The 10560-nt window shown below is 49.5% G+C and overlaps 1 protein-coding gene across 9 annotated transcripts in view; it reads right to left on the bottom strand.

Annotated features, from left to right (window-relative positions):
• Positions 1-949: 949 nt before the first annotated feature.
• The window catches only part of FAM160A1 (family with sequence similarity 160, member A1), a 199248-nt gene continuing 189637 nt past the window's right edge, over positions 950-10560 (bottom strand). For all 9 annotated transcript variants that reach the window (XM_014543876.1, XM_014543874.1, XM_014543875.1 and 6 more), the window contains 3 exons: positions 7619-7797; positions 7154-7292; positions 950-1646 (listed from right to left, as the gene is read on the bottom strand). In XM_014543876.1, the coding sequence (XP_014399362.1) occupies positions 1393-1646; positions 7154-7292; positions 7619-7797 (572 nt within the window). In that variant the 3' untranslated portion in view covers positions 950-1392. The remainder of the gene's footprint in view (positions 1647-7153; positions 7293-7618; positions 7798-10560) is intronic.

Here is a 10560-nt window from a genome sequence, read left to right as displayed (position 1 = left end):
GCTCAGCAGTCACACCACAGACACAGAGAGACCTGGGGCTTCGGACGTCCCTCCACACAGGAGGCTCATCCTTGTAGGTGCTTCTCACCTGCCCCTAATCGAGAGAAGCAGAATTGAATATCCATCAATACCAGTTGTTTAGGGTCTCATTTTTAGCCCACAGTTATCTTGTGTGTTTCCCACTCTTGGTGATGGTTGAAGGAGACTGTGGCTCTACTTATAATTACTCCTCTCGGAGCAAGCTGAAAAGCAGCAGAGAGGCATTAACACATCACACTGGGGTCTTGCAATGAACCCCATTATTCAGGAGGCAGTGATTCCGCGTGGAGTGAGTCACTGGCAGACACTTGGCTTTGCAGGGCTCCCTGCGACCTGTTTGCATTTGCATCCCAATTCCCAAAGCAGGTGTACAGTTCCTGGTTCTCTACGAAGTGCAACACGTTAGGAAAAGCAAGTAAAATTTAAATAATTAGCAGTGATTCTACAGGCTGCATTTAGTTTATCTTTTTCCCTCCATATTCCCCACACAAACACATCAAAAAAAACACAAAAAACCCTGCTATGAAATAGCTCCACAAATTAATCTGGTTTTCATAAAACACTTCAAAAAATAATGATGGCTGTCTTATGTAAGCACATGATCGCATGCTTTCTTCTGAGCAAAATCCTAAAAACCAAAGAAACAGTTTGCATAGGTGTATTTCATTTTGTGCAAATCTGACTAAGATAAGGCTAGTGTTTAGGTGGCATGCCAAATAATCTCTCCAGCAACAAGAACATTTCCCTGCATCCCAAATTCTCTCCAACCGCATCAGCCTCCCAGCAGACAGCTGAGACCAATGGATTTGCCTGCACCATAAGCAATCTATGTTGGGCAGAAAGCGAGTCTTGGACATAAAATGCCAAGGGACAGATGATACGTGCTTACTTGATGGAGGCTCCATTTTTATTCTTCCCTTTGATGAAATGGAAGCCAAAATGCAGAAGGCAACAGGAACAGGTGTGCTTTCTTCACGTGCCACTGAAGAGCCGACCTGACAAGGGGTACTTCCAGAAGACACTGAACCCCCATATTCGCTTGGTGTGCTCTACGCTGCAAGGTGAGTCGACTCAAAGGGATGAGAGAATAACAACCAAAAAATTTGAGGAGGAAAAACTGAGCAAAGAAAACCCGCCCAAGGAGCAGCCAGCTTATGAGACTTACATTCTGTGTGACGCAGGGTGGGAAGGCCCAGCAAGAGAGAGGAGGTGCCCAGAAGGTCCCCTCCCCACAAATCAAGTATTGTCAGGAAACATCAAAGTAGAAATCTTTGTAAGCAGCTTTGCATTTAACATTCAGTCAAGACACTAAAACCTTAAAAAACAAGAACCTCTATTTAAAAAAAAAAAAAGCTAACAATAGGAGTCCTCAAAGTCCCCCAGGATCTTGTAGCAGAGAACGGAGTGTTCCTGGGCCAAGGCAGCCAGTTCCTTCAGGAACTCGGGGAAGAGGGCCGCGGCCAGCATGGTGTTCCTCACCGGCAGGGGCAGGCTTGGCGGCACCCCCGCCACCGCGGCTCTGCTTGTCAGGAAGGGCTGGAGCACTCTTGGGGGACCATCCAGAAGGCTCCGGCCAGCTCCCGTCCTGGAAGCATCCTGAGTGGGATCTGAAACCAGAAAGCAGATGGTCACGGGGACCCTCCAGAGCCCTTTACCTCCACCCTCGCAAGTGTGTGTTTGAGGGGAAGGAGGCGGGTGGGGAGTGTTGGGTCCAGTTCCTGTGACTGACTGAAGCCTGAAGACAGCCCTGAACACACACTAGTCCACTCGGTGGCTCACACACGTGCCCAGCAGATGACCTCCATCACAGGGCATGAGATATTAGGCTTTAATCCAAAAGCCTATATAAGAGAGTGTGACAAGAATGTAGGTTTATCAGGAACCCCCATGCCTAGGACTTGGCAAAGGGAAAGGTTGAAAAAGGCATCTCCTGCCGACCAGTGATTCTCTCTCATCATTGATGTTTCTCTCTCTCTCTCCCTCTTCCTTCCTCTCTGAAATCAATAAAAATATATTTTTTAAAAAAAGACAGAAAAAGGCATCTCCTGCCATTGCACCAACCAAGTGACGACTTAGCTCAGCACGATGGTAATAGGACATCCAGGGGCTCCACCTGCTCTCCCAACCTCCCATGTTGGGAGACTGCCCTACCTGTGCCGGCAAAGCCCCAGCACACAGCACTGCTGCAGGGGGAGGCGGGGCCACACAGCACTGCTACAGGGGGAGGCAGGGCCACACAACACTGCTACAGGGGGAGGCGGAGCCACACAGCACTGCTGCAGGGGGAGGCGGGGCCACACCACTGCTGCAGGGGGAGGCGGGGCCTCATAGCACTGTTGCAGGGGGAAGGCGGGGCCACAACCACTGCAAGCTCTGCAGCTCATGCTCCCACCTCTGGGGCTCCATGATGACACTCCCTCCCCACCCCCAGCAAGCCCCTTCTGGCTGGGACCTCCAGCCTTCAGTGGAGGATAGGTTGAAAGAAGCCACTGAAATGTTGGAAATGATGGAGAGGAAGTTGGGTGCTGGGAAGACCAGACTGGGCACTTCCCATAACTGTGGGCATCTGGTGACAAGTGGCTTGGGAGCCTCCCTTAAAGGAAGGTTTCCAGGGGTTTCTATCTCAGTTTCAGTAACATAGGTCTCAGATGATAATGAGCCCAACCTTGAACATATTCAAGTGATTTGAATTTTCATATCAAAGCAGTTTCACTAATTAAAATGGTTCAACTTTCCGGACTATTTAATTCCTGAACATCTCCAGCCTTCATATAGTTATTGGAGTTATTTATGCCTTCTTCTGCCCCCTACTCAAACAGTCTCATTACTCCTCATAAATCATTATATTCAAGCTCTTCATTATTTTGGCTGCTTTTCAGAATTCCAGTCCCATTTTTAACACTCCGAGAAGAGTGTCGCTTAACTACAGTACTAAAAATTCTTGACATTTATAGTACTTTCCATATCTCACTACTATCATCTTTAGTGTTAAAAAAAAAATCCTTCACTTTACTGCTTTAAATATCCTTTTTGATTAAAGCTTATCACAGTTCGTGCCGTAAAGAACTGGAAGAGAATCCGCTGGTACCCTTCAGCAGAAGCCCACAGCGTGTCCTGACATCAGAGTGATGACCGAAGAGTTGATGTCACTGAGGTCCTCTCACCAACCATGGAGACACCCACTCAGCAGCCCCACCCCAACTCCCAGCACTGCATCTCTCCAAGGGTTCCATGAGGCTCACGAAGGATGCTGTGGGGAATGGGACACGTGGGCACTAATCCCAGACCAAGACCTGCTCTCACACTGGCTCCGCACCTGGAATTCCCGCCCCCACACTTCCATCACTAGCCTTAAGAGACTCCAGTACTGCGGTGGAGAGCAGACTGTGCCACCTGCTGGCTGAGTAACATCAGGCAACTTTCTTTACCTCTCTGCACTGTAATGTCCTCATCTGTGCAAAGCTCAGAGTTGTAAGGATGAAATGAGTCAATAGGTATAATGTACACAGGGGCCTCTTGATAGGTGTCAGCCATGTGTCGTCATTAATTCAGCTGCCACTGACTTTACAAAGCACTTCCTGTTTCCTGCCCCTGGGAGGAATTCTCTGATTAGCCTCCCACCCCATCTTATTTTCCAAATAGCACCTGCATTGCTGTTATGTTTTTCTTCCTCTGGGAGACTCTGAGATTTCTGAGAGCTGAGCCCCTACTCAATGTGTCTTTCCTGGCCCCACACACTTCTTTACTCATAATAGAAGCTAATGAACATTTGCTGGATGAATGAGGGAAGAAACTGACCAACATCAGGTCTTCCCTACATTGATCTCCCTGGAGCTGGTTCATATTCCTGATCTCCATCTTTCTCTCTCAAATTCACTCTTCTTCCCCCCCCTCCCAAAAAAAGGGGTTTTTGTTGCTCATTTATGTAGCTTAACCCATGAATTTAAAAAGTGTCATCGCTAAGGCTCATTTACCCAGCTTGAATCCGAGACTCCAAACTGTCTTCACTATAGACAGCAGGTGGCCCCCACTGAGGGGGACCAGGTCTGGCAGGGAAGCCTTACGGGAGCTCTGTCCTATCAGCACGGGACCAGCCTTCCAATAGGTCACACAGCCCCATCGGGCTCTCAACTCAAAGCAAGAAAGCCAGAGGTGTGGTCCCTCCCTGGCAAGTAGCTTATATAATGTCTCGGTTTCCTCTTCTGTAAAATGGGACCAATACCTACCTCACCTCCCTCCCAGAACTAGAGACCAGGGAGAGGACTCCGAATATAAGTAGACACGGCTCCTGTGCTTTAGAAAGTATTCGAGGGGGAAATAAAAAGCCTGGGAAATGGCTGAGCCTCAGAGACAAGGCGACAATGGGATGGCTACACGGGAAGTCCATGGGCTCTGCAGCGGTGGTCACACAACCTATTTAAAGGGTAGTGAGGAGGCTCTTTTTCTCTTGGGGCCGCCAAGAGGCTGAGGGAACATGGCCTGCCTGACGGAGCAGCTCTGGCTGCCGGCGCCTGACCACACCCTCATAAAGCACGTGCACAGAGGCCGGAGGAAGGGAAGCACAGATCAATGTCGGGGTCAGGAGTGGTTTTCAGAAACGTTGACTTGGGTCTGAAAAGCTGCAACCCAGCATTTTCAAGACTAATCCTGGAAAGCTTTCAGAAGTTAGGAGAGCAATCGTTACCGCTCTGCTCCTGGTCAGCAATGTCAGACAGAGCACAGACACGAACATGGGACGCCCAGCGTTTGACCTCTTCCCGGGACTCCTCATTACACGTTGTTGTGTGCCCAGGGAGAGCGCTCCTGGACTCGGCTCCTAGGCAGCACCTGCTTCAGAAGTCTGCTCTGCACGGGGCCAGGGCCTTCCTCCTTCTGGGAGTCTGAATTTTTTCAAGTGGAGCGGAGGCTGCCACTTGGCTAACCTGAGAGAAGTTAATGTGGAGAAACTCCACAAAAGGAAAGTCTTAGATCCCAAGAGAAGTCCCACTAAGCAAAGTCCCAAGTGTCACAGACTTGGAAAAGCATCAGCCATAGCTGATTAATTTGACAGCATCACGTGGGAACAAGCCCCCCTGGACACATATCTGGTGGCCACAGCCATTGGTCTGAAGCCTGAACAAAGCACCAGGTGTGAGTGACCCCATCCTTCACCAGAACACGCACCTCTGATGTCACACACCTCTGACGTCAGTCAGCGTGTGTGCACTCAGCCCGTGAACGAGGCAGACAGTCTCAGGCACCTGGGCCTCATGATCCCGCCTGACTACCCTGGGCCCCCACTCTCAGCTTCCTTATATGAAAATGAACCTCACAGTACCTTTCTTGCCCATTTCGCAGTGCTGTTGGAAAATAAAAATTGACCGTCTGGGAAAGCACTTTACAAACTATGAAATACAAAGGAAGACCAAGTCTGGAGTGTAATGTAAGGAACTGAAGTCACCTCCTGCCTGGTAGACTGAAAGACTGGCCAACCTTTTTGCAGCTCTTCCCATCAAGAGGTGGGGGTTTGCTGCTCTTGGACCGGGGCTGCCCGGGGACTTTGGCCAACAGCATGAAGGATTCCAGAGCCTCAAAAAATTTTCTGTGTTCCTGCTCTCACTGCAGCCCCGTGGCTATGACATTTGACCAGCAGGGCTAACCCGCTGGATGAGGAGAAACACACACCCCTGCCATCCCCATCGCCCAGCCAGCAGCCACCCATGTGACTGAGGCCATCCCAGACACCAGCCACCTGCAGACAGCAGCCCACGAGCCAAACTCAGCCAAGCCCGGCCCAGGCGACCATGCAGACTCTGAGTCCTCATGAATGGCTTTCTATGAACCCACTGTTTGTGCAATGGCTTGGTATGCACAGGAGCTAACTGACGCACCCTCTCTCACAGGGTGAGATGTGGTAACACCCTCCCCATTCAGGGGGAACACAGCTAACAGACCGGCTGTGCAGGTGGCTAGCAGAGGCCGCATGGGCCTGCAGTCCTCCTTCCCATAGGCTCCTTTCCCTCCACGAATGGCCTGCCTGCTGTCCTCTAGGCCAAAGCCTGAAGCTCCCCGCCCAGTGGCACAAGGCCCACCTTTCTTGCAAAATCTGCCTTGCGATGCCCTAAGGGCTCTTCACACCCAGAGTTCTACAGCCACAGAGGAAGTCAGAGAAGAAAAACAAATTCTTCACTTAAGAGTCAAGGAACCTGAGGCCTTGGTGAGGCGCAGTGACTAAGATCAAAGAGCTGCACAGAGGCAAGGTCAGCCTTCGGAGTTTCCCTTAAAGGGTTAAAAATTGCCCTGAGGTAGATTTCTGCCTATGGGAGCCAGTATCTGATCACAAGCCTTTAGCCCAAGACTGAGAACCCCACTCTCACCACTAGTCTTAGTCTTTAAAATGCTGGGTTGCAGCTTTTCAGACCCAAGGAAAACACGGGGCATTTCCTGATCTGCACTCCCCCAGGCCACAGTGGTAGCTTGGAGGACAACCGGCCATTCAATCTGTCCAAGCTGAGCTTAAGCCAAGAAAAGCGCGGTGCTCCCCAGGCTGGCCAGCCAGCAGGATGACCTCAGTTCTCCTGCGGGGCACCCACCCACCACCCTCCCTGCCCACCTTGCCAGGCAGGCCCCGTGAGCTGATGAAAAGTCACCTTCAGGAACTTTAAGCGGAGCATAAACTTTCCTTCTCCCAGTCCAAATGAATAGTTTTTACCTTCTAGAGCCCTGAAGCACATTTATTTGGGGCCCAAGAGTCTCTGAAAACAATGAAGAGAACAATGTCCTCCTCAGGGTAGGGCTGGCCATGACATGGTTCAGGGTGTGCAAGGAATGCCTCCCGCCTGGAGGCACTGAGTTATTTATTCCAGGCCTACGACAACCCACACATCACTCCTTCCCTACGGAAGCAAATGCCCGCTAGACCCTCCAAACAGGCGAATGGGCCGGGTGTGGGCTGGCAGACCTTTCTTTAGGCTTAAGAACACTAACAGGAAACTCCTTGCAGTTGCATAAAAAAGAAAATACAATTTAAATGCTTTAGAGCCCAGGAGCCTATGCAGCATCTTTGAACCCAGATGGGGAGGCGGGGAAATGGAGGCGCAGGAGAAGGAGAGACGCAGGGGAGAAGCCGGCTCACCTTTGGTTAGCGACTCAGCTGTCACGTCGGACATGTCCACTCGGAAGAGCAGGTATTGCTGGGCTTGTATGAGGAGCCCTGGGAAGTCTCTCTCCATAGAAGCAAACTGTTCAATCTTGTTTTTCACAGATGCTAGGACCTGTTAAAAGGGCATTAATGATGTTAATGCTTCAAATGGAATTCTAGCCCCAGTTGTCAATCTCTCTCTCAGGGGCGGCCCTCCGTCTGACCCGCCAGGGTGTTTTGGTAGGGCACCCTCTAAACATCAAACTAAATGAAGTTTTGCTATTTGCTAGAATAATTTACACACAACTAGCAAAACAGGATGAGGAAGGAGAGCAAATGAATGAGAACAGAGGAATTTTTTTAAAAACACACACAAAATAACAGGGGAAGGAGGGGAGGAGCCCTGCTCATCAGCACCCGTAAAATCAACAGGGGTGGATGTGGGCTCAGCTAGCGCACCTGGTAGAGAGAGCGGACGCTTGGCTGGAAGACCATGTTGGTGTTGAGCAGAAAGGAGCGCAGGAGTGGCTGCGGGTAGCTGGCCAGCTGCGTAATGATCCCGATGAGCAGCAAATTAACGTGCAAGGAGTTCTCCAGCATGTTCTCCAGCTTCGACAGGACCACGCTGATGAACGGGCCTGAGGGAGGGACACGGGCTTCAGGGCTGGCGGGCACAGGGCAGCCACGGGGGCCACAGCTCCCAAACCACAGCCCCGCCAGGTGCAAGTCCAATGCAGACACGGGAAAGGCAGCCGGGTCTTCCCCTGCCTCAAACCCAAGCACACAACAAGCCACCGCCAAAAAGGAGAGCAGGCAAATGGGCATGGGAGCTACTATCTTGACTCCATGAGCACTTTTAACACTTGGGAAACTATCATAGACCTTGACAGATAATTTAATTTTTAAACTTAAGATACACTTTTCCACACTGTTTCTGTACTCGGTGCTGCCTATGCTCAAAGCCATGACGTTTTTCAGCTCATGACCCAGCATGTTGTAGGGCAGTGATGGCGAACCTATGACACGCGTGTCAGAGGTGACACGCGAACTCATTTTTTTGGTTGATTTTTCTTTGTTAAATGGCATTTAAATATATAAAATAAATATCAAAAATATAAGTCTTTGTTTTACTATGGTTGCAAATATCAAAAAATTTCTATATGTGACATGGCACCAGAGTTAAGTTAGGGTTTTTCAAAATGCTGACACGCTGAGCTCAAAAGGTTCGCCATCACTGTTGTAGGGTTTCATACAAACATGAGAGGCCACAAGTTTGGATAACAAAAAAATCTTTGTGCTATTAAAGAATAGCACACACATATGAACTGTGTTTATCAGACAGTTACACTGTGAACGAGGGCAGTCTGTCCCCAACAAGTACTGTGAGAAAGATTGTCTTGTCAAATGTCACAGTTCGGAAGGACAAGGAGAGAAAGACAAGGTAAACGAGGCAGGTAGCCCTGAGCAACTTGGTAACCACCCTTCAATTTTCAGATGGGAGGAAGGGAGAGAAAGGACTTCATCTGGGGAGAAACAGTTTGGTATGTCATAGCTTCCTTAAAAAAAGAAAATCCATATTTCATTAAAAATCAGTTCCTAAGAAAATTAAGAAAAAAAGAAGCTTCGACTAATTTGGGTCACCAGAAAATTAATATGCTTAAAGTTCATTGAAGACAGGGGAAAAAATCCAGAAAATTAATCTGGCAGTAATAAAATTACCGGAAGATATTTCCTAGTTTTACCATAAAAATGGTCCATTAAGCAAAATCAATGAGAATTTTGTATTTCCCCCAGTGGAGCTATTGATGATGCCATGAAACCATAGCATATTTATAACAAAGCACATATCCTTTGATGGATAAACGTGCCTTATGAAGACGTCACCAACATTAATATGAGTTTAACTTCACCACAAGAAGCTTCGTTCAGAAGCCGTGGTGGTGAGAAATGAGCGCACCAAACACAAACCTCTTTCCTACGCGGGCGGGCGAGTAGCAGGGCAATAGTTCCGCTGCCAGGAACACAAAGCATGTCTCGAAGGGGCCTCAAAACACAGAGAAGGCACCATCCCCTTGTGAACTGAACTTAGCCTCAACGTCCCAGCCTTGGGATGGGGGTTGAGCTCCTCAGTCACAGTCGATGGCCCAGAAGGTCAATGGACTCTTCACACAGAGAGCCTTTGGAGAGCCCTTGCTTGCAAAACAGCCCTTGCAGTGTTTGCCAAACATATTCAGGAAAATTAATATGCTTGGGTTGAAACCCCAATTTGAAGCATCTTGATGGACTTCCATCGAGAACCCCAGAAGTGTCCTCAGGCATCACAATGCAGTTCTAGCTTTCCAGGTGGGTCCACAAGAGGCTGCTGTCCTCACTCTCCTCAACCCGGACCCAGTCTTTCACATCCCCTCTTGCCCACCCATGTATAGTGCCAGGCTCCGCACCTGCTTCCTTCCGGAGGGAGCAGACAGGTGAATTAAACCGTGTGTAGGGGGGGAGAGTCTCCGGTAACACACATGGCCTTAATGTGAACCCTCAGTTTCCCTGGCACATCCCCGACTATACTTGGCCTCAGCCGGCCAAACATGAAGGTGGCTGGCCATGCAGTGACCAGGGCACACCATCTGTAGTCCAACACTACTGCCAGGGCAGAGAGAAAACCAGAGTAATCGCACCCTGGGAGCGGGCCATCACTGTCTCACATGAATGACGGGATATTAGGTCAAAGCCAGAAGACGGTCATTATGAGCCACTAATGACATTAATTACCACTTCATAGCCATGCGCAATAAGAAATAGACATAAACCCTTTCAAACTCCTGTTTTATTCTTAGTTGATTTCTAGCACTTTAAAAGCAGTTCCGGGGGTGGGGGGACTGGTAAGCAGCTGAAAAGCAGAAAACAGCTACAATTCAGAAAGCCACAGGTGTGTATGGGGGTGACGCCTGAGGAAGAGTGACTGGTGGCATTTCTGAGGTTCTGGATGGAACCCCATCAAGTTGCTTTCAAATTGGGGTTGCAATCCAGAGTTCATCCCCCTCTTCTTCTAGAAGGACAGATAAACTCCACAGCCATAAGATATGTAATTTTTCAGAACTACGGCAATCTCTACTGCCCTTCCCTGTCACTCACCCCCCTGTCCTCAGGTGCTCCTTCCCCTGCCTCAATATGATCCCCGCCCCTGTATTTCCTGGCTCCAACAGGAGCTGCCATCAGTTCTGTGCCCCCTGTGGCCCTCCTCCGAGAAGCCTCCCCCGCTCCCTGCCCTGGGCCCCCACAGGACTTGGCACACAGCGACTGACAATGCATTTCTCACTAAAAGGGTTCAGTTCTTTGTTGATGTCTCCTCTAAAAGTCCGCAAACTCCTTCATTTTTGTGTCTTTAGTACCTAGCATAGGACCTG

Source organism: Myotis brandtii, unplaced genomic scaffold (assembly GCF_000412655.1).
Source record: "Myotis brandtii unplaced genomic scaffold, ASM41265v1 scaffold34, whole genome shotgun sequence".
Classification (NCBI taxonomy): Eukaryota; Metazoa; Chordata; class Mammalia; order Chiroptera; family Vespertilionidae; genus Myotis; species Myotis brandtii.
The sequence above is the reverse complement of the archived record's forward strand: the minus strand, read 5'-3'. Positions and strand labels throughout refer to the sequence as shown.